The sequence below is a fragment of the Dipodomys spectabilis genome, unplaced genomic scaffold (assembly GCF_019054845.1).
Source record: "Dipodomys spectabilis isolate Male_0828 unplaced genomic scaffold, ASM1905484v1 ptg000112l, whole genome shotgun sequence".
Lineage (NCBI taxonomy): Eukaryota > Metazoa > Chordata > Mammalia > Rodentia > Heteromyidae > Dipodomys > Dipodomys spectabilis.
The window spans coordinates 4,605,386-4,628,633 of NW_024870789.1; the positions used below are offsets into that span (position 1 = coordinate 4,605,386).

Consider the following 23,248-nt stretch of genomic DNA (forward strand, 5'->3'; position numbering starts at 1 on the left):
GGTAGGCTTCAATCCTCCATCCTTAAATCTCAGACTCCTGGATGACAGGTGTGACCGTCTATGCCCATGCTGGGCTGTGCACAAGGGCCCCCCCTCCCACCCACCCCCTTCTCCCCCTCTCCTGCCCACTCCTGTGCTTGGTCTGGCTCCCTGCTTCCCAGACTCACTGGAGCCCCCTTGGGACCTGGAAGACTGGCTGGGACCCCGCAGGTCACCCCATGAATGTAGTCAGTGGATGGGCCAGGCCAGGCAGAGCTTCTACAGTGAATCCTTCTAGAAAGGTCCTTTGCAGACCATAAGAGGGGTGGGTTCGGGCTGGGAAGGTGGCTCAGTGGAAGAGCGCTTGCCTTGCATGCATGAGGCCCTGGGTTCGATTCCTCAGCACCACATACGCAGAAAAAAAAGCCGGAAGTGGCGCTGTGGTTCAAGTGGTAGAGTGCTAGCCTTGAGCTGAAGAGCTGAGGGACAGCGCCCAGGCCCAGAGTTCAGGCCCACGACCAACACACACACACACACAAAAGAGGGGTGGGTTCTGGGGTGGAGGAGGTTGGGGAGCCCGCCCATTGGATTGGGGGCTGGGATTGGACCAGGTGCTGCCATGGACAATGCATGGCCGTGAGATGTCCGGAGACTGTGCACAGGTCATGTGGGCTGGCACCTTTCTTTGGGTCTTTGGATTTGGATCCTGGGTTTTGCTGTATAGCCCGGGCAGGCCTGGAACTCATGATCTTCCTGTCTCAGCCTGCCCAGTGCTGGGCACTGGTGGCTTCAAGTTGAGCTGATCTGGCAGTGGAGGATCCAATCTAGAGACAGAGAGGCCCCTGCCCCCTCCTGCTCTGCTCTCCTGGGTCCTGGGGGGGGGGGGCAGGCCCCATCCACCATCCTATTAACTCAGAGCTTTAGCAGGCAAGGTGGTACCTGTAGTCCCAGTTCCTTAGGAGGCTGATATAGGAGGACTGCTTAAGCCAAAAAATGTAAGGTCCAAGGGCAACATAGGAACACTCCACCTCTGAGACCTTCATCCTTCTTCCCTCCTTCTTTTCTTCCTTCCCTTCTTTTTTTTTTTTTTTTTTTGGTCAGTCATGGGGCTTGAATTCTGGGGTTGAGCACTGTCCCTCAGCTCTTCAGTTCAAGGCAAGCATTCTACCACTTGAGCTACAGCGCCACTTCCAGTTTTCTAGTGGTTTCTTGGAGATAAGAGTCTCATGGACTTTCTTGCCCAGGCTGGCTTTGAACGGTGATCCTCAGATGTCAGCCTCCTGAGTAGCTAGGATTACAGGTGTGAGCCAATGGTGCCCAGCTTTCCTTTGTTTTCTGAGCCAGGGTCTTGATGTGTAACCCAGACTGTCCCTCTTAATTTGCAAATCTTCTGCTTCCTAGGAGCTGGGATTACAGGTGTGTACCACCATACCTGGTGAACCAGGTAAGCATTGCCAGGCAAGATTTGAGAATTAGAGCTCCAGCCAAAGAACATATACTTCTCTCTTTTTTTTTTTTGGGGGGGGGGGTGTCCGGTCGTGAGGCCTGAACTCCGGGCTTGGGTGCTATCCCTGAGAATTTCAGCTCAAGGCTAGCGCTCTACCACTTGAGCCACAGCACCACTTCTGGCTTTTTTCTTTTTGCTTATGTGGTGCTGAGGAACCGAACCCAGGGCCTCAGGCATGCAAGGCAAGCGCTCTACCACTGAGCCACCCTCACAGCCCCAGAACATATACTTTTTTTGTTGTTGTTGTTCTGTTTGTGGGGCTTGAACTCTAGGCCTGGGCGCTGTCCCTCAGCTCTTCAGCTCAAGGCTAGCACTCTACCACTTGAGCCACAGCGCCACTTCTGGCTTTTTTCTTATGTGGTGCTGAGGAATCGAACCCAGGGCCTCATGCATGCAAGGCAAGCGCTCTACCACTGAGCCATCTTCCCAGCCCCAGAACATATACTTCTAAATTGGTCTCCAGCCAGGTGATGGTGGCTCATGCCTGTAATCCGAGCTACTGAGGAGGCTGAGATCTGAGGATCACGGTTTGAAGCCAGCCTGGGCAGAAAAAGTCTGTGAGACTCTTATCTCCACTAATCTACTCCCCAAAAGCTGGAAGTAGAGCTGTGGCTCAAGTGGTAGAGTGCTAACTTTAAGCAAATGAAGCTCAAGGACAGCACCCAGGCCCTCAGTTAAAGCTCCAGGGCTAGTGCAAAAAACAAAACAAAACAACAAAGAAACCCCAGCACTCATATATGTATATTGTGTGTAATGTTTAGTAATTACATTATTACATTAGACCACAGACAGTAAACAGTTACTGAGCATACATTGCATACCACCAGGCTGAGAACAGAAATGCATGCCAGACCCCACCAGTGGGAGCCGGTGCCCTGTCCCCACCTACGCGTGTCCCAGCTAGGACAGGAGGAAGGGTGCTGACCAAGAACGGAAGTCAAGCGCCCAACACCTTCCTGAGGGGCTGTGTCATGCGGGGGCAGCCAGCCACCCACCCACAGCGCCTCATGCTGCACAAAACCCCTACGTTACAGCTTAGGGGGAAAATTCTTCCTTTTAAAATTTATTTTTATTTATTCTTTTTTTTTGGGGGTCCGGTCGTGGGGCCTGAACTCTGGGCCTGGGCACTGTCCCTCCGCTCTTCAGCTCAAGGCTAGCGCTCTACCACTTGAGCCACAGCGCCACTTCCAGCTTTTTTCTTTTTGCTTATGTGGTGCTGAGGAATTGAACCCAGGGCCTCAGGCATGCAAGGCAAGCGCTCTACCACTGAGCCACCTTCCCAGCCCCATGACTACATTTCTTATCAAGCATTGTAGCCTCCTCCTTTGTTTCCCCTACCCATCCCTACCCCTCCACTCCCCCCCCCCCCACCATGTCCTTGTGCTCTTTAGCTCAAGGCTCTTGTGCCTCAAGTGGTAGAGTGGTAGCCTTGAGTTGAAGGGCTGAGGGACAGCGCCCAGGCCCAGAGTTCAAGACCCATGTTAGAGGAGGAGGGGGAGGGGGAGAGGGAGGAGGAGGAAAAAAGAGTTCTCAAAGTTATGGAAGTGTTAAAGCTTCACTTTTGCCTGGCACCTGCGCCCCGTGTTTGTGCAGAGCTCCGTCCCAGGCTGGTGGGTAAAGTAGTGCCCTCCAGGATTTTCTAATGGTAGGGCAGGCAGAGGCTCTTTGAAATCACTAGCCTGAGGCTTGAAAAGATCCACCTGGGTCTGGGTGTGGCAGCGCCTGGCTGTAATCTCAGCTTTTGGAGGGTGGTGGGTCCCAGCTCAGCACAGGTGGTATCCAAACCTTATCTCAAAAAGCAAAGGAAACTGGCAAGGCTTCCCGGGCTCCATCTCCAGTACCAAAACCAACAAACAAAAAAGTGAGGATCTGAGGGGGGCTGGGAAGGTGGCTCAGTGGTAGAGCGCTTGCCTTGCTTGCATGAGGCCCTGGGTTCAATTCCTCAGCACCACATAAGCAAAAAGAAAAAAGCCAGAAGTGACACTGTGGCTCAAGTGGTAGAGCACTAGCCTTGAGCTGAAGAGCTGAGGGACAGCGCCCAGGCCCAGGCCCAGGCCCAGAGTTCAGGCCCCACAACCGGACCCCCTCCCAACAAACAAACAAACAAACAAAAAAGTAAGGATCTGAGGATCTTGGTTAGAAGCCAGGGCAGGCAGGAAAGTCTGTGAGACCCTACCTCCAATGAACCACCAGAAAACTGGAAGTGCCACTGTGGCTCAAATGGTAGAGCACCAGCCTTGGGCAAAAGAGCTCAGGGGCACTGCCCAAACCCTGAGTTCAACCCCCACAACAGCCCCCCCACCCCAAAAAAGCCATCTTTGGAGGAAAATGTCTTTCCAAATCACTTCTGGAGGCGCTGTGGACTTTGTCTCCTGCCTGAGAGGCAGAGGTCTCAGGAGGAGGTGCTGAGGGCACCAGTGGAAAAGTAAGAGATTCATCCACCCTTCACTCAGAATTTATTTATTTATTATTTTCTTTTTTCAGGCACAACTTTTTTTTCACTCAGAATTTAAACTTGACCTTATAAAAAAAAAAAATTAGGGGCTGGGAAGTTGGCTCAGTGGTAGAGCACTTGCCTTGCATGCCTGAGGCCCTGGGTTCGATTCCTCAGCACCACATAAGCAAAAAGAAAAAAGCCGGAAGTGGCGCCGTGGCTCAAGTGGTAGGGTACTAGCCTTGAGCTGAAGAGCTGAGGGACAGCGCCCAGGCCCAGAGTTCAGGCCCCACGACCGGACCAAAAAAAAAAAAAAATTAATGCCAGTCCTGGGGCTAGAGCTCAGGGCCTGGGCACTGTCCCTGAGCTTTTCCTCCTAAGGCTAGTGCTCTACCACTTGGGCCACAGCTCTACTTCTGGCTTTTTAGTGGTTAACTGGAGGTAAGAGTTTCATTCTTGCCCAGGCTAGCTTTGAACATTGATCCTCAGATCTCAGCCTCCTGAGTAGATGAGATTAAAGGCATGAGCCACTGGTGCCCTGCAGACCTTAAACTCTTGGTTTTTTTGAACTCTGGGGGCTTGAACTCTGGGTCTCGGTGCTGTCCCTGAATGCTTCAGCTCAAGGTGAGTGCTCTACCACTTGAGCCATACCGCCACCTCTGGTTTTCTGGTGGTTAATTGGAGCTAAGAGTCTCAAGGACTTTCCTGCCCAGGGTTGGCTTTGAACAGAGATTCTTGGATCTCAACCTCCAGAGTAGCTAGGATTAAGGCGTGAGGTACCAGTGCCCAGCTTACTTGTTTTTGTTTTCTTCACTTAAGGTTGGTGCCCTACCGTAGGAGCCATGTTTCCACAACAACTTTTTTTTTTTCCCACTGGCTGGAGATAAGTCTCAAGCTTTCTTCTGCCAGGGCTGGCTTTGAAGGTCAGTCCTCAGATTCGGTTTCCAGAGAAGGGGTGGGGAGGGGATTACAGGGGTGAGCTGCTGGTTGGTGTCTAGCAACACCCACTTCCTCCTTTCTCTCTAGGGAAAGAGAGCTGGGAGCTGAGCCTGGGGGTGAATTCCAGGGACTTCCGCCCCGTGGTACCTCTGCCCCCCCAACTCCCTGGCCCCCCAACATTGCCGCTGTGTGGCTCTCAGGGAATGTTGGGAGTTTTGAAGCTCTGAGCTCTTTCTGGGCTCCAGTCCAACCAGTCACAGAAAGCTCAGCATAGAGAGGAGAAAAATGTCCTGACAGCACAGTTCCGCTCCAAAGGTCACCTCCTCTCTCAGCAGCCAGGGAGAAACTAAGCCAGAGGCCTCCTGTCCCCTGGGGGTGTGAGAGACAGATCACTCTCCTCTGCTCTCTGCCTGGGCTGTGATGTGGTGGGAAGGGGATGTTTGAACAAGTTTCCACACGTGAAAAAAAAAAAATCCTCAGGAAATGCCACAAAAGAGTCACTTCAGGAAGTTGAAGTCAGTGGGACACCAGTGGTCACGCCTGTCATCCTGGCTACTTAGGAGGCTGAGACCTGAGAATCGAGGTTCAAAGCCAGCTGGGCAGAAAAGTTCGGGTGAGTCCATTTCCAATGAGTCCTCAAATGCCAGCTTGAGGTCAAGTAGTAGAGCACATAGGCTGGTGAGCAGGAAAATGGGACGAGTGTGAGGCCCCAAGTTCAAACCCTGGTACTGACCCCCCCCCCACCCCCCCCCCCACACACATACACCACATCACCAATAATGAAAAAATTCTTCTCGCTGGGGCTTTGGGGTCTCAGGGCTGTAATCCCAGCTACCCAGGAGGTTAAGATCTGAGGATCAGGGTCCAAAGCCAGCCCGGGCAGGAAAGTCCATAAGACTCTCAGGGCAGCGCCCAAGCCCTAGGTTCAAGACCCACAGCCGTCATCATCATCATCATCATCATCATCATCATCATCATCATCATCATCATCAATCTTATCACTGGGAAACAGCTCCAAAGCCCCGAGGCCTCCGAGCTCGGGCGGGCCGGCCGCCTGACGTCGGTGCAGGCCTGCGGAGAGCGGGGCAGCGCGCCAGGGCCTCCGCCGCCCGCCCCGGGTCACCCACACACCCCCAAAATTACATCGCTGGGCGCCGGGGCGGTCGGCGGCCGGACGGAACGTTATACGAGGCGGAGTTCGAATCCTGCTCCACCGCGCACACCTTGAAGGACACCGCACAGCAGGCGCACAGCCGTTCCAGAGCCACCGGCTTCCGGGAGAGGAGACGCACCGCTCCCGCCACGCCCCCGGCGGCCCCCGCGCGTGCGCACGGAGACACCGACGCGCGGCTTCCGATTGCTCCCGGCGGACCTCGGGGCGGGGCTGGCGCGATGATGTCATGGGGCGGGGCTTCTGCCGGCGGGAAGAGGAGGCGCGGGAATGGAGGTTCCGAGCGGCGGCGCGGGGGAGCGCGGTGAGCCCGCGCCTGGACCCAGCAGGGCCGCGGGCAGCGCCGGCCACTACGAGCTGCCGTGGTGAGGGCCGGGCCGCCGCCGCGGGCGCCCCGGACGGGAGGGTTGGCATCGGGGCCCCGGGCGGGTGGTCGCCCGCCTTGTTAGAACCCAGCTCCGCGCCGGGTCCCACGGCTCCCGCCTGTAAGCCCGGCTGCAGCTCCCCTTGCTCCCCGCGCCGGGCGGTGTGCGGCCTCGGAGGGGCAGACTCGCATCCATTTGGCGCATGTTTTATTGGGTTCTTGCCTATCAGTTTTTGTTGCTATTGTTGGGAGACACAAGGTCTAGCCGACTATCTCAGGCTGGTCTCGAACTTGTTCCCCTAGCCGGTCTCGATCGCCGATCTTCCGGCCTCAGCGTCCAGAGTGCTGGAGCCACAGGCGTGCCCCACCATGCCCGGCTGGAATGTATCCTATGACGGTTCAGATCGCCCCTTAGTACTTTCTTGGGGGTAGCTGGAGAACGCCGACATTTTTATGCCTTTTCCGCCACACAGGGTTGAAAAATACCGGCCAGTGAAGTTGAGCGAGATCGTGGGGAATGAGGACACGGTCAGCAGGCTGGAGGTGAGGGCGGCTCCCACAGCTGTCTCAGGTCGTTATTTGGCTGTGACACATTGGAAGGGACACAGCCAGCTGGTGAGAGGCAGGTGAACTAGAAGTCCAGAGGGCTGAGGGAGACTGGAAGCCAATGTGTGTAACTGGAGTTGCTTGGAGAACTGGCTTAAGCTTACTAAAGACACAAAGTTCAGGCTGGGTCTTGCTCCCTTAGAGCTGGAAGTTTTTTTGTAAAGGCCAGGTGGGCAATCAAGGCAGGTAGTACATGGAATTGAACTCAGGACCTTGTGCTTGCCAGCTAGGTACTCTGCCACTTCAGTCTACCCTCCCAGCCCTTTTTTTGCTTTAGTTTTTTTAGGTAGAGTCGCCCTCTTTTTCCCAGGCCAACCTGGACTGCAGTGTTCTTAGCTCTGCCTCTTCCACAGCTGGGATTAGAGGAGTGTGCCACTGCACCTAGCATACCTGTTGAGATGGGGAGGGCTGCCAGAGAGGATGGCCCCAGGATCCTGGCACATGCAATCTGAGGGAGGCGTGGTGGAGCTGGTGTAGGTGGAGTGGGTTCAGGTTCTGTGTTGAACACATGGAGGTGACATCCAAAGCTGCCCCTAGGGAGTGTGGCCGGGCTCCCGTGAGTGCAGCATGACTCAGGCCATCTGCCTGGTGAACTAACTGTTCTAATGGGGGTCTGCCCTCAGGTCTTCGCACGCGAGGGGAATGTGCCCAATATCATCATCGCCGTGAGTCCCCCCTCCTGCTGCACCCTGGGCCATTGCTAGATTGGGGTTGGGGTGGGGGAGTCCTGGGGGGGCCAATGCTCAGCACCCCTGTTCCCAGGGCCCCCCCGGGACTGGCAAGACCACCAGCATCCTGTGCCTGGCGCGAGCGCTGCTGGGCCCAGCCCTGAAGGACGCCGTGCTGGAGCTCAATGCTTCCAACGACCGGTGAGCATGTGGAAATGGAAACACAGGTTGGTGGTGTGGCTCACGATGAAGTGCTGGCCAGTGAGTGAAAGTGTCAGGTACAGTTCAAGTCTCAGACCTAAAAAAAAAAACAAAGGAAAAGGGCACTGTAAAATATATATAACCTAAAACTATGTTTTAGGCTGCTGTGGGGTTGTGGATTATTAGGGCTTGTATGTGTTAGGCAGGTGCCCTGTCCCTGACCTCTGCCTCCAGCCTCGTGAAATGAGAGCTTTTGATTCTCAGCTGTGGTCAAGGAGAGCTGAAGACAAAAGGCCAGAAAGAGGTGGAGTTTAACATTGTCTCACACATCTTACAGTAATGCGCAGGGCCCGAGGGACCCCAGTGTGAGAGGGAGCCCCACAGCACAGGAGAAATCAAATGTCCTACACACCCTCAGCCATGCCTACAGAATAAACGATGAAGGACAGGACTGGGCATGGTGGTGAGGGCCTGTAGTCCCAGCTCCACAGGAAGTGTGAATAGGAGGATCAAAGTCCTAGCCTGCCTGGGAAAAAAAGTGAGACTATTGGAATGACCAGGAAAGCAAGGATGGCTGAGGTGTGGATCCAGTAGGAGAGAAGCTGAAGAAAGGTAATTTGTTATTCCAGGGGCATCGATGTGGTGAGGAATAAAATTAAAATGTTCGCCCAGCAGAAGGTCACCCTCCCCAAGGGTCGCCACAAGATCATCATCCTGGATGAGGCTGACAGGTATGCACACACCTGCCTCCCTCCCTCCTCCTTCCCCCCCTTTCCCCATCCCCCTCCTCCTCTCCCTTTCTTTCCTGAGTGTCCCCCCCCAACCCTTCCACCCTCCTACCCCCGGTTGTGGGGCTTGAACTCTGGGCCTGGACGCTGTCCCTCAGCTCTTCAGCTCAAGGCTAGCGCTCTACCACTTGAGCCACAGCGCCACTTCTTGCTTTTCCTGCTTATGTGGTGCTGAGGAATGGAACCAGGGCCTCATGCATGCAAGGCAAGTGCTCTGCCACTGAGCCATCTTCCCAGCCCTCACTGTTTTTTGGTGTTTTTTTTTTTTTTTTTTGGGGGGGGGGCCCTGGGGCCTGGGCTTTTTTTTTTTTTTTTTTTTTGGTCAGTCGTGAGGGACTTGAACTCTGGGTCTGGGTGTTGTCCTGGTGCTTTTCTGCTCAAGGTGAGCACTCTACTGCTTGAGTCACAGCGCTACTTCTGGTTTTCTGGTGGTTTATTGGAGGTAAGAGTTTCATAGACTTTCCTGCCCGGGTTGGCTTTGAACCATGATCCTCAGATCTCAGCTTCCTGAGTAGCTAGGATTACAGGCGTGGGCCCCTGGCCTGGTTTTTCTTTAATGTTTTGAGCTACATTAGTATATTCTTATTTGGATATAGTTTTTATTCATGTTTTGAGATAAGGATCTCCCTAAGTGGTCCAGGCTGACCTTAGAACTCCTCAGTTTAAGCAGTCCTCTCAGTCTCCTGGCAGGGACTATACGTGTACACTGTCATGCCTGGCAGCAGACTGATTTTGGTTTGTTTGTGAAGGTTGTTCTGCCATATCCATGGTCTGTACGCACCTTGCCCAGGTCATTTTTTTGTTTGTTTGTTTTTGTCGGTCATGGGGCTTGAACTCTGGGCCTGGGCGCTGTCCCTCAGCTCTTCAGCTCAAGGCTAGTGCTCTACCGCTTGAGCCACAGTGCCACTTCCAGCTTTTTCTGTGTATGTGGTGCTGAGGAATTGAACCCAGGGCCTCATGCATGCGAGGCAAGCGCTCTACCACTGAGCCAACTTCCCAGTCTTTTGCCCAGGTCATTGTGACCTTCTTTGTAGCTGTGGTGCTGTCCAGGGCTGTGGATGTGTCAGGGGGCCCTGGGTCATGCTGGGAGGGGGAAGGTTTGTCCAAGGTTCCGGCTGCAGGTGACAATGGTGGCGTGTGTTTGTCCCAGCATGACAGACGGGGCCCAGCAGGCTTTGCGCAGGACCATGGAGATCTACTCCAAGACCACCCGCTTCGCCCTGGCCTGCAACGCCTCCGACAAAATCATCGGTGAGTGGGCGTGGGCTGCCCTGGGATTTGGGCTCCCCTGGGCCGTGTGTGTGTGTGTCAGGCGAGGCTCCTCTGCTGAATATACCTGGAGCACTGGGAGATGGGGAAGCTCCGAGAGGTTGCTGGTTTGTCTGGAGTTGCACAGCACACAAAGAACTGGGCTGGGGTCCCCAGGCCTGGGAGGCTGTGCAGTTGGGGACACATGGTGTCTCACTTCCGTGTCTCCCCTATTCCCTTCACTCCTGCCTCTCCTCGCAGAGCCCATCCAGTCCCGGTGTGCGGTGCTGCGCTACACTAAGCTCACTGACGCCCAGGTGCTGGCGCGGCTCCTGAGCGTCCTGGAGAAGGAAGGGGTGCCGCACACCGACGACGGCCTGGAGGCCATCATCTTCACGGCCCAAGGGGACATGCGGCAGGTGCAGACAGGCGCCATGCTGGGGGCGGCAAGGATGTGGACGGGGCACTGCACTGGGCTGGGCAGCGGGAACGTGGACGGGGCAGTGGGTGGGGCTCACACCGCTTCCCCTTCTCCCCAGGCGCTGAACAACTTGCAGTCCACCTTCTCCGGGTTTGGCTTTATCAACAGCGAGAATGTATTCAAGGTGCAGAGCCGGGCTGGGGGCTCTGTGGACTTCAGAGGCCGGGCATGATGGGGGGCTCCTGTAATTCCTGCATGCAGGAGGTTGAGCAGGAGCTTGGCGAGTCACCTGCGGTGTGTAGTGAGACTCTGTCTCAAAAAAAAAGTCACTCAGAGTTCAAGTCCCATGATCAGCCAAAAAAACCCCAAGAGTGGTCTATAACTTTAAGCCGGGTGCCCGTGGCTCACGCCTGTAATCCTAGCTCCTCAGGAGGCTGAGAGCTGAGGATCATGGTTCAAAGTCAGCTGGGACAGGAATGTCTGCAAGCCTCTTATCTCTAATTAGCCACCAGAAAAATGGAAGTGGCGCTGTGGCTCAAGTGGTAAAGCACTAGCCATAAGCTGAAGAGCTAAGGGACAGTGCCCAGGCCCAGAGTTCAAACCCCACAACCTACCAAAAAAGTCACCACGTTGGTATAATCCTGTTGCCAGAAGGTTGCCTAGCAACCGCTGCAATGGGTTCTGGCCATTTTTTTACCTCAGCAGCCACTGAGCCAGGTACCATGGCGCCAGCCAGGGTGGGTGTGTGGCACCGTGGGCAGAGGTTGGAGAGTGAGGGTTCTTAGTTAGAACTGAGGGCCACTTTGGGGTCTCAGGGAGAGCGGGTACCTGCACCACCACCAGGCGCACAGAGCAGCCCGGCTCCTCCAGGCTGTTTGCACATGGCCCAGGCCATCTGTGATGGCTGACGCTAGTGCTGAGCCTGCTGTCAGCTTTTTAGGGTGAAGCTGCTTTGGGAGGGGAGGGGTCGGGGGGCCAGCAGTGGATCCCTGACGCCCCCTGGGCCCCTCAGGTCTGTGATGAGCCCCACCCGCTGCTGGTGAAGGAGATGATCCAGCACTGCGTGGATGCCAACATTGATGAGGCGTACAAGGTCAGTGCCAGCACCCGGCCCTTCCCCGTGTGCCAGGCTTGTGCGGTAGGCACTGCCCGAGGTCAGGGACTCCGCATTCCTTGCCCACGGTTGCTTTAGATGTGGGCCTGGGCCGGAAGCAGGCGTCTGTAATCATCACTCGCCCTCCTTCCTGAGGATGGGGACAAGGCACTGCACGCAGCGGCGAAGGTGCTGTCCCTCACCAAGGGAGCTCACCAGGCCTCCGTCAGGGGGAAGCCAGGGGCTGGCAGAGCTGGCACTGGTGCCGTGATCTCTCCATGCCCTCCTGCCCAGATCCTGGCTCACCTGTGGCACCTGGGCTACTCCCCTGAGGACATCATCGGCAACATCTTCCGAGTGTGTAAAACTTTCCCCATGGCCGAGTACCTGAAGTTGGAGTTCATCAAGGTTGGTCTGAGCACGCCCACCATGCTTGTCCCCAGCCTCGCTGCCTCTCTGCAGACATTCACACATGGTGAATGGGGTTTACTAGCCCAGCGCTCTCCTACACAAGCCACCCCACTGCTTTTTGCTTTTCTTGGGTTCAGGCCCAGACAAGGACTGTCCTACCTATGCCTGTGGCTGGGATTCTGTACAGGGTGTACTACCATGCCCCAGACTCTGGTAGAAATGTAGGTCTCGCTGGAAGTGTGGCTCAGTGGTAAGCTACCTGCCTGCCCAGCATCTAGTTCAGTATTGTCAACTTTTTTTTCTTTTTCTCAGTCATGGGACTTGAACTCAGGGCCTGGGTGTTGTCCCTGAGCTCTTTTGCTCAAGGCTAGCGCTCTATCACTTTGAGTCACAGCTCTACTTCCAGTCTGGTGGTTACATGGAGATAAGAATCTCCTAGGCTGGTTTTGAACTACAATCCTCAGATCTTCAGCCTTCTGAGTAGCTAGGATTACAGGCATGAGCCAACAGCACCCAGTTCAACCTTTTTTCATTTTTTTTGCTGGTCATGGGGCCTGAACTCTGGGCCTGGGCGCTGTCCCTCAGTTCTTCAGCTCAAGGCTAGCGCTCTACCACTTGAGCTAGTGCCACTTCTGGCTTTTTCTGCTTATATGGTGCTGAGGAATGGAACCCAGGGCCTCATGCATGCAAGGCAAGCACTCTACCACTGAACCACCTTCCCTGCCCCTCAACCATTTTTTAAAAAAGAGATTGGGGTCATTTGCTCAAACTGGCCTCAAACCATGATCCATCCAGTCTCTGCTCAGTAGCTGGGATTTCAGCTGTGTGGTACCATACCTGGCTCCGGTATATATTTTGTAGATATTCTAACCTAGGCTTTTTGTGGGGCTTGAACTCTGGGCCTGGGCGCTATCCCTCAAGCTCTTCAGCTCAAGGCTAGTGCTCTACCACTTGAACCACAGCGTGCCAGTTCTGGTTTTCTGGTAGTTTATTGGAGATAGAGTGTCTCACACACTTTCCTGCTCGGGCTGGCTTTGAACCATGAGCCTCAGATCTCAGCCTTATTAGTAGCTAGGATTATAGGTGTGAGCCACCATTGCTTAGCTTTTTTTTTTTTTTTTTAATACTTTTAAAAAAATACCATTATCCTTCCAGGATTCTACTTTGCTCTCATTTTCCAGCTGGGAGGGAGCTTGGTTGTACTTCTGTGAAGTACAGCCTTCGCTCAGATTATGCCAGGCTGGTTTACTGATGCCTTTTGCTGCGGTCTGCTTCTCAGGAAATCGGGTACACACACATGAAAGTGGCAGAAGGTGTGAACTCCCTCCTGCAGATGGCTGGGCTCCTGGCAAGGCTGTGTCAGAAGACGATGGCTCCAGTGGCGAGTTAGGATGGCAAAGTCACAGGTCAATGAGAAGCATCCTCCTCCAGCCATTACATGGCACATGCCTGTAATCCTAGCACTTGAGTGGTGCAGGAAGGAGAATCAGGAGTGCCGAGTCTGCCTGGGCTACATCACAAGACCCTGTCTCCAAACAAAGTCCTTGTCCTGAGGTGCTGGAGTCCCACAGTCCTTTGGCACGGAGGGCCTCCGGTGGTGGCTGCCGAGTGGCTGAACGTCAGTCAGTGGCATCTCCCCAGCCTTTTACCTAATAAAGCCATTTGCCCCATGCCACATGACTGCTGCTCTGCACATGCACATGGGGGAAAGAGGGGGGCAAGGTTTGAAACCAGTCCAAGCAGGAAAGTCTGAGATTCTTACCTCCAATGAACCGCCGAAAAGCTGGAAGTAGAGCTGTGGCTCAAGTGATAGAGCACTAGTCTTGAAAGAGGTCAGAGACGGCACCCAGGCCTTGAGTTCAAACCCCAGGACTGAGGCGCACACACACACATCATCTACTTCACAGTAGATGTAGTAGCACACATCTAATCTTAGCTGTCAGGAGGGTGAGGTTGGAGTTGAGTAAGTTCTAGGCCAAAGACCCGAGGATATCATTTTTCTGACACTGGGACACCTACCTCAGTGTTCATTTCTGGAAGGTGGAAGAATGTCACCCCATCTTTCAAATAGAGACAGCCCCAAGGCTGGCCTCTGCTTGGACACTCTCCAGCATGGGGAGAGGGGAGATGCATCTGGGACCTGTGCGGGGCCCAGCTCCAGGGCAGGACTTCACATTTCCTACTTCACTCTTTTCTTCTTGGAAAGAATTGGGGTGTCCCAGGAAGAGAGCTGGACTGGGGGGCCTGGGCCCCTCCTGTTCCCCAAGCAGTTTGGAATTAGACAGGAGCAGAGCAGCACTCTGCAAGCAGCAGTTTATTGTAGAGGTCGGTGGAGTGACCTCCTTCCCTCCATGCCTGTGCTCAGCCCAGGCCTGGGGCCCTGACACTTTCTTCCTAATGAGAGGCCCAGTTCAGTCCCCAGCACCACCTAACAATAAAACCTGAAGAGCTCAGGAGCACTCAAGCTCCCTGACCAGCCCACTAAGCTCAGATAACGCTTGTTAAGGAGCAGGAGAGATGTGCTTGAGATTCCCCTAAGTTGACATTTAAATAACGATCCAACCATACAAGTTAGCTGTACAAGCTGGTTTCCAGAGGCCAACATCAGTGAAACAATTTGAGATTCAAAGCACAAAAGCAGACAGGGTGGGTGGCTGTGGTGGTGTATCCCTGTAATTCCAGCTACTGGGAGACAGATGGGAGAATCATGTTCCTAGATCAGACAAGTGCCAACACTGTCAATGTTTTAGACCTGGGGAGTGGAATGCAGCCTGACCTAGGTGTCCACCACAGGGAGAGCCATGAGCCAGCAGGCTCCAGTCCCAGGGGCCCAGGGCAGCAGCAGGAGGTGGCGGCGTCGGGCTGTTTGTCTCCCTGTGCGAGGTGAGCTCAGGTATGCTGGTGCCCGTCCAGAGGAGTCTGGCAGGGCCTGGAGGCCCTGGAGTTCCTGGATCCTCCAGCTCCTTCAACCGAGAAGACCCAGTTACAATCATGCCTGTAGTCCCAGCTACTCAGGAGGCTGAGATCTGAGCATCACAGTCTGAAGCTAGCCCAGGCAGGAAAGTCCATGAGACTTATCTCCAGGTAATGATTAAAGAGGTGGCACAAGTGGTAGAGCACTAGCCTTGAGCGCAAAAGTTGAGGGACAGTGTCCAGGCCCTGAGTTTAAGCCCTAGTGCTGCACGCATGCGTGTACATACATGTGAGTGCTTTGCACATTGTGTGCCCCACAGCAAGTCCCCCTCAGGGGCTTGGAGCTGGGAGCCGGTGGACTCCTTCTTCCTGAGTGGGGTCCTGTGTGCTCCCCCTTGGCCCTACCTTCTCTTCATTCCTCTAGGCATTCACATAATCTGGCTCATCGTTGTCCGGGCTTCCTGCTGGGATCCTGCACACAGCACCCCACACTTGCCCTGCAAGGAGAGGGGGCTGTCACATACGTAGCACAGAGCTCAGGTCATCTGTGTCTGGGATTTGTGGAGGCCAAGCCTGGAGGATTGGGCTGAGAGGCCAAGCATCTCAGGGGACCCCTGGGGTACCAGGCCTCACATGGCATCAGCTGGGCTGGCAGGAGAAGCCTACGAAGGCCAGCCTTGTGCCCACCTACCCAAGGTCCTTGCTGACTCATGCCACTGGTAGATGGATGTGGAATTCTGGTAGTCACTCTCCTCACCATCTGTGGGACACAGTGGGGATGGACGGCCACCTGGTCCCTCCCCAGCCTGTGTTCCTATGGAGAGCTCTCCTGGGTCAGGGGTTCTGGGCTGGAAGATGAGCACGTTCTCATAGGAGTTGCCATCAGAGGAGTTGCCATCGCTGCTGCCAACTGTCAGGGAAGAGGGCAGCACAGATCCCACAGGGCCCTGTCAGTCCCAGCACTCCCCCAGCCCCAGTGAAGGCCTGGTGGTCCCCATCCCTGAACCCCAAGGTCATGTGCACAGGTACTGGGGCTATGGCTCCCCAAAGGCAGATCCAAGCCACAGCTACTGTATGGAAAAACACTGCCTCGGTTTCCCTTTCTGTAAAGCACAGGTGTCATGGGCCTGGTGCCCAAACAACCTGTACCATATGCGCCCCCAGGGAGCTGCCAGCCTTGGGGTGCAAGGTGTCCCATCCCCCTCTGCTCCTGTCCTCCATCAACATCTTGCCTCCACGCTGGCAATGCCCCCTGCCCTGCCCACCCATACACCTGATGACCCCTGGGCCTGGGCCCAATCCCCCTCAGCATGTCCAGCCATGCTGTCCGCCTCACCTCCGCAGGACTTCTGCAAGCGCCCCCAGTTGTAATCATCCGCCGCCATGAATTCTCTGGGCAAGAAAGCACGGCATGGGTCACTGGGCAAGCCAGTGTGGGTGTGGGAGGGGTGACAGCCAGTTGGTCAACTTGTAAAATGAAGAGACACTCCAAGCTGGGCACCCCATAACATTTTTGTTGCTTGGCTTTTTTTTTTCCCCCCCTTTTGGAGGGGATGACCAAACTCAGAGCCTTGCTCTTCTGCTGAGCTAACCCCAACCCTAGTACCAAGCTTTAGACTCAGGATCTGGCACTTTGCTTGGCTAGTGCCTCCATGTTAGCCAAGTTGTTACTAGTTATTTTGGAAATGGAGTCTCTTCAGTTTTCTGCCCATGATCCTCTAGAATTAAAGATGAGAGCCACTGGCACCAGGCTATCATCATTGTTGACAGAAAGAAAAAAAGCCTAGAACCTTTAACTAGAGATCATACTATCTCAGCCCCCGGACGCTGAGACCACAGGCATCAAGCACCATGCCGTGCTTGTAACTTGACTCTGGATGATGTGGGATGAGTTTTTTTTTTCCCAAAGGGCCCCCCTCTCCTGAGCAGGGTCCCATCCCAGTCCCCATGAGGCCAGGGTGGGGTTCCTGTGAGTTCCAGGAGCTAGGGTGGTGGTGGGTGGGCAGGAGGGGCAAGGCAGGGAAGCCACTCACATGTAGGTGGCATCAGGCTCCCGTTGACTTCCTGGAGGATGGGGTGGCAGAAGTCAGCTCCCGGCTCCCGGGCTGCATGGGTGGGGGTGGGGGGTTGGGAGAGGACATCCCCACCACACACCCTTGCTGAAGTTCTGGTACCTGAGGGAGCTGGGATCTAGAAGACAGACTCAAGTTGTCCACCACCTGCCCTGCCACTGCCACCTGGTTGTGGCCACAGCCCATGCAAGGCCTTGCTGTGCGTGCACGTGTGCGTGTGCATGTGTGTGCATGGGCCACCCCCCCCCGCCCCAACAGGTGTTACTCACCCTCATAGCAGGAGAGCTGCAGCTCATTCTTCCTGTGGAGTGTGTGGGGTGTGGGTTGGAGCTGAGGGGACACAGTGAGGGGCCTCCAAGCCCACAGCCGCCTGCAGGGCCCAGATCCCCCCCTCATTTCCTGTGGGCTGACCCCTATGAACCAAGATGGAGACCACGCCTACCTGGGGACTGCCACTTCTTTCAGGGGCCCTGGACACACCTGCTTCACCACTGCAAAGATGAGGGGCAACTGTTGGCTGGGCCCCCCAGGCCTGCCTGGCCCTCACCTGTCACTTCACCTTATCAGGCCTGGCCCATGGCCTCAGAGCAAGGGAACATGAGGGACCCAACCCCACCCCTGCCCTGGGCCGTTGGGAGCGGGGAGAGGGGGACTCACAGGTAAAGGTCTGGGCCACCTCGAAGCTTTCACCATGTTCCTGTCTAGAAACACGAAGTGGGGAGGGGGGCACTGTGCTGAGCCAGGGTAAGGGAGCAAAGGGACTGGAGGGGAGGAGGCGGTTTAGACCTGGGGTCCCTGGTCCCTGCTTCTGTGTCCTGGGCCCCTCCACCCAGATGTCCACTCTAAAGACAAGGCCTTGGGCTGGACCCCAGCTGCCAGCCACACCCATCTCCAGCATGGAATGGAGTTTTATCCACGTAGCCCAGTACCCCATTAAAAGACATTTCCCAGCATGCCTTGTACCTAGGTGTCACCATGTGATACCAGTGGTCAGATTTTAAGGAATCTGTTCACAGGGGTAGGACCCACTTATGTCCTGTCTTTCTACTGCATGGAATTCTGCCCTTGAGAATGGAAGCTACCTTGCCAGTTGACTATTTACTAGAGCAGGGTTCCAGCCCCTCCCTCCCCTGGACCAGAATGGGTGCCTGGCCCAGCCTGCCAGGAGCTGGGGATCACTGAACCCATGGCATCCTGGGCTTGGTGTCTGAGGCAGTAGAGTGGCTCCATGCAAGATGGCGACCCTGGTGTCAGTTGAGAGATGGGGACAGGAAAGGCCTGGGGAGGGGACAGAGGGCAGCTCCTCTATCCTGCACACGTGCTGGGGTTTATCTAGGACCCATCACTGGGTGGGAGGGAAAGACAAGAGGGGCCCAGGGGACAGGGGACCAGAGACAGGACAGAGGCAGTGGTTAAAAGAAATGCCATAAAGCTCCAGCCAGCCCTGGGTGGGCAGGGGTGGGGAAGTTCCATTTTCATCATGACCTTTCAGTTGAAAAAGGAAATGAGCAAGGGGGTGAGAGTGACAGTGTGCCCCAGGTGCGTGTGCCCACCAGGTGTGTAGTAGATCGCACCATGCTGTGTGGACACCTGGGTCATTTTAGTCAGTGTTCTGAGTGGGCATTTGGTGCTTTGTGGGGGCAGGGTCCTCCCTAGGGACAGCCCCGCCCCCAGCCCCTTTAGCAGTTCTACTGCTCACATCCTGCCTTGTGTACCTCTCCTGTCCCCACATACAGAAGAGCCCCAGCTGCAGTCAGAGGGACACCAAGGGCATCAGGACCTGGCCTCCCACCCCTTCTCCTCAGCCCGGCTGCCATGGAGTGGGTGTTATTGGGGGGTGAGGAGGGGGGGGGGTCCCTGGGGCAATGCTCCCCAGGCACAAAAGTACACGGGACTGGGGACAGAAGTCCACTCACACGTTTCTCTGCTGGTAGATTTTCTCTGCCCTCTTCACCCCTGCAGAAACAAGTCCAGACTAGCAAGTGTCCCTGACCTGGGGAAACTGAGGCTGGGGCACAGCATGAGGATTGAGAGCTTGACATTAGCCCAGGCCACATAGTGAGACTCCATGTCAAAAGTCAAAGACAAAAAACAACCAAGTTGGGTGCCAGTGTCTCATGCCTGTAATCCTAGCTACTCAGGAGGCTGAGATCTGAGGATCGAAGTTCAAAGCCAGCCCAGGCAGGAAAGTCTGTGAGACCCTCATCTCAAGTGGTAGAGTGCTCGCCTTGAGCTGAAGAGCACAGGGATAGTGCCCAAGCCTGGAGTTCAAGCCCCATGACCGACAAAAAATAAAAGTAAAAAACAGAAGAGAGGAGGCTAGGGAAAGGGAGGACAAAAAGGGAGAATTCAGCTTGGAAAAGGTGGTGTCATGGGCAGCAGAATCCCCTCCTTGCCCAGAGCAACTTTCTGACCCCAGAGACCCCGTGACCCAGCAGAACTGCGGTCCCCAGGGAAGCAGACCTCTGTTCCCTGGGGTAGCACAGAGCCACCCTGCTTTCTGTGCCCTCCCCCCCCCCCGGCCCCGTGGCCCCTACCTGGGTGGAAGCAGCGTGCACACAGCCCAGTGGTGGCCCCCAGAAGCAGCAGCAGCACTGCCGCCAGCCACAGTAGCTCTGTGTCCCCGCTCATGTTGACTTGGGGTCCCACCTGCAATGTCACACGGTAATCTAGGCGCAGCCAGCCAGCCCGGCCCCTATTATGCTTTGCACCTGCTGGAAGGTTTGGGCCCAATGAGCTCTTCCACAGCTGCTCACCCCCAACCCTGGTTTTGCCCACACATCTTCCTGCCACTGTCTGCCAACCAAATGGTGGCAGAAAAGTCAGCCAAAAGTCAGGGTGGAGGCGTGGCTCAAACGATAGTACACCAGCTGATGGAAAGCACAAGGCTCTGAGGCTGAGTTTAAGCCCTCGGACCAGCATAAAAACACAAGCAAAGTAGATGACCCACACTGTCTGTCAGGGGAAACAGTGACACTGCCCTGCACTGTCACCTGGGGATGAGAATGGTGGCCAGACCTGGTGGGACTCTGGGCTGAGAGAGGTGTTTCAAGTTCATACAGTGCTAGGATTGAAACCCAGGATAGACAGGTTGGGCACTGAGGCTCATGCCTATAATCCCAGCTTCTCAGGAGGCTGAGACCTGAGGATCATGGTTTGAAGCCAGCCCAGCAGAAATGTCCATGAGACTCTGATCTCCAACTAAACAGCAAAAAAACTGTAAGTGGTGCTGGGCTCAAAGGTAGAGTACCAGTCTTGAACAACAACAACAAAAAAAAGCTATTAAGCTAAGGAAGAGTTCAAGGCCCCGAGTTCAAGCCCGTAAGTGGTATGCCCACTTGTGTGTGTGCACCTGTGCACACACATGCATATATGTTGCACAGGACAGGCTGAGGGCAAATGACACACTTCTTTCCTTTCAAACTTCAAATAATTCAACATAAAACTGAATAGCCGGGGCGCTGGTGGCTCACGCCTGTAATCCTAGCTACTCAGGAAGATGATATCTGAGGATCACGGTTCAAAACCACTCTCCCCCTCCCCCCCCAGGAAAGACTGTGAGACTATCTTCAATAAGCCACTCAGAAAAGCCGAAGTGGCGCTGTGGCTCAAGCAGTAGAGCGGTAGCCTTGAGCTGAAGAGCTGAGGGACAGCACCAAGGCCCAGAGCTCAGGCCCCACGACCGACACACAAAAACACTTGGATAAATCACCTTCATCCCTGTCCTTTCTCCTCTCTCTGGATTGAAAGGGGCTGAGGGAGTAGAGTTTGGGGCTTAGGGGCCCCAGCAAGGCCTCAAGGGGCTGGCAGAGGAAGGGGAACGGCTGCCACAGTCCTGCGGTTCTGTGGCCAAAATAGCTTGGGGGGAAGTGTGCAGTTTTCTTATGAGCAAGGTTGACCCGGTGCAGGCGCCCAGCCAGGCCCAGCAGCAGAGCCTGTGGCTGGAGGGTCCTCAGAGACCACCTGTAACACTGCGCTGTACTCCACAGCGCAGATGGGGAAACTGGGGCCCAATCTCTCACAGAGGCTGGGGGACCATCAATCCTGGAACCTGCAATTTTGTCCAGGTAACTCCCATGGTAGCCAGATGGCCAGAGAGACAAGGCTTGGGCAGGGACCTGACAATCCTTGTCTCAAGCCAATGGTGGTGATGGCGAGGCTGGGGTAGCCAGAGCCAGGCTGCTCCTCCACAGCACCGGGCGCCCCTGGGCCTGTGGCTGCCACCTGCTCAGACCCTATCAGAGTTACAGGCATGGGCCAGGTAGGGCCTGGCACAGCTGCCCTAGGCAAGAGCCAGTGCAATAAAGCCGCCAAGGGGGGGGGGGGCTGGGAAGGTGATTCAGTGGTAGAGCGCTTGCCTTGCATGCCTGAGGCCCTGGGTTCGATTCCTCAGCACCACATAAGCAAAAAGAAAAAAGCCAGAAGTGGCGCTGTGGCTCAAGTGGTAGAGTGCTAGCCTTGAAGAGCTGAGGGACAGCGCCTAGGCCCCATGACTGGACTCCCCCCCCCCCCCAAAAAAAAAATGCTGCCAAGGGGGACCCAGGCTTCCCAGGATTGCTGCTCAGATGGGGCTGGGACGCTGAGGGCAGAAGTGTCCTGAACCCCAGGCAGGCGCCCCTGCACGTGATAGGGTCAAGAGTGCCCAGACACAGGCACAGGCACCTCAGCCACCAAGGCTCCTGGGGTGAAGGGGACCCCTTGGAACCTCAGCCTCACCCAGACTCCCGACACCCCTAGGAAAGGCTTACCTGAGACATGGGGGCTTCCTCACGCCTGCATACCTGCCTGCTGAGGCCAATGCCACAGGCTGGGGCGGAAGCAGGCGAGGTGGTGGCTTTTGGTGGCTCTTGTATCAACCCACATCCGCCTGCTCACCGGACAGGCCAGCCAGTGATGGAGGAGGGGAGGGGCAAAGGGAGACGGGGCGAAGAACAGGGGAGTTCCCTGGGGAGAAAGCAGAGGACAGGGGAGGGCCACAAAAATCCTGGGAGGAAGGAGAACGAGGGGGCCACCAGCGCACAGCACAGCCGGGCAGACGCGGTGACAGCTGGAAGAGAGGAGGACCCTGGGAGCGGGCCTCAGCTGGTGACACACAGGGACACCCAGCACATGCACATCACCAGGATGCAACAAATGACCAACCAAGGCTGGAGCGGAGGACAGCCAGTCACAGGGCAGGAGACGTGGAGGAGGGCCGGCTGCAGTCTGTGTGAGTGGGACAGCTCAGTATCACACAGCTGAGTGCAGTGCTAGCACCTGTCCAGACCACTGCCAAGGGTATTCACCCACCGGAGCCAGCCCTCCAGGCACCAGGCTCACCAGCATTCCTCTACTTGCTTTAAGTCATTGTTTAAGAACCCAGGTCCATGGGGCTGGGAAGGTGGATCAGTGGTAGAGAGCTTGCCTTGCATGCCTGAGGCCCTGGGTTCGATTCCTCAGCACCACATAAGCAAAAAGAAAGAAGCCGGAAGTGGCGCTGTGGCTCAAGTGGTAGAGCCCTAGCCTTGAGCAGAAGAGCTGAGGGACAGCACCCAGGCCCAGAGTTCAGGCCCCACAACCAGACCCAAAAATAAATAAAAAAGAACCCAGGTCCTGAGTGGGCACTGGTGGCTCACGCCTGTAATCCTAGCTACTAAGGAGACGGTGATCTGAGACCACGGTGATCTGAGATCATGGTTCAAAGCCAGCCCAGGCAGGAAAGTCCATGAGGCTCTTATCGCCAATAAACCACTAGAAAACTGGAAGTGGCGCTGTGGCTCAAGCGGTAGAGTGCTTGCCTTGAGCTGAAGAGCTGAAGGACAGCACCCAGGCCCAGAGTTCAAGCCCCACAATTGAGGAGGGGGGGTGGAGGGGTGGAGAGCCCAGGTCCCAGCATGGGGACCCCATGCAACAATATTTCTCCAGCCCTTGCCCAGGATGGCTGCCAGGGCCTGCTGCTGCCAACCCCATGGAGACAGAGAAGATTTGGATCCCACAGGGATGGGACCTGGACTTGGTCTAGCCCCTTGCTACCTGGAGGGCAAGGAAGACTGAGCCCCTTACTGCCATCCGTAATGACGGGATGAGTCAAGGGGTCCACGAAGGCCAGTGCTCATGGCTGGGACCATTTGCCTGGCTTCCCACCAGGCAGACACGCCAGGACAGGCTCCTGACTTCTGCACCCCCCCGCTATATCCAGGCGGCACTGACCTCTATCTGGGCAGTTTCTATTTCTCTACAACCCGGATTTTGCTCTTCTTATTTGATCAGGTCTCATCTCTATGGTTGTGAATTAAAAAACATTTGAAAAAAGCTTGGTTGGCTGGAGGCTGGCTCTGGTGGTCGAATACTTGCCTAGCAACAAGCACTGGGTTCAAATTCTGGTATACTAGAAAATAACAAAAACAGCTGGGCACTCACATCTGTAACCCCAGCTACTCAGGAGGTAGAGATT

General features: G+C 55.5%; 2 protein-coding genes across 5 annotated transcripts; one reads left to right on the forward strand and one right to left on the reverse strand.

Annotated features, from left to right (window-relative positions):
* Window positions 1-6,272: 6,272 nt before the first annotated feature.
* Window positions 6,273-13,505, forward strand: Rfc2 (replication factor C subunit 2). Its single transcript, XM_042688050.1, has 11 exons — window positions 6,273-6,395; window positions 6,868-6,937; window positions 7,624-7,665; window positions 7,763-7,869; window positions 8,499-8,600; window positions 9,808-9,908; window positions 10,167-10,324; window positions 10,445-10,510; window positions 11,339-11,419; window positions 11,714-11,827; window positions 13,110-13,505. Exons 1-11 carry the CDS (start codon window positions 6,301-6,303, stop codon window positions 13,218-13,220), a joined length of 1,047 nt encoding a protein of 348 aa, XP_042543984.1. The 5' UTR covers window positions 6,273-6,300; the 3' UTR covers window positions 13,221-13,505.
* Window positions 13,434-21,620, reverse strand: Lat2 (linker for activation of T cells family member 2). Of its 4 annotated transcripts, none has more exons than XM_042688052.1 (12): window positions 21,564-21,620; window positions 19,353-19,464; window positions 18,732-18,771; window positions 17,473-17,516; window positions 17,258-17,306; window positions 17,085-17,145; window positions 16,918-16,933; window positions 16,777-16,807; window positions 16,080-16,135; window positions 15,435-15,653; window positions 15,149-15,240; window positions 13,434-13,518 (listed from the first exon to the last, which is right to left on the reverse strand). In XM_042688052.1, exons 1-11 carry the CDS (start codon window positions 21,570-21,572, stop codon window positions 15,164-15,166), a joined length of 714 nt encoding a protein of 237 aa, XP_042543986.1. In that variant the 5' UTR covers window positions 21,573-21,620; the 3' UTR covers window positions 13,434-13,518; window positions 15,149-15,163. The 4 variants fall into 4 exon arrangements, with proteins under 4 accessions (XP_042543986.1, XP_042543985.1, XP_042543987.1 ...); XM_042688051.1 differs by lacking the exon at window positions 13,434-13,518 and adding an exon at window positions 14,354-14,793; XM_042688053.1 differs by lacking the exons at window positions 13,434-13,518; window positions 16,918-16,933 and adding an exon at window positions 14,354-14,793 and having other exon boundaries at window positions 17,085-17,116.
* Between the last annotated feature and the right edge of the window lie 1,628 nt (window positions 21,621-23,248).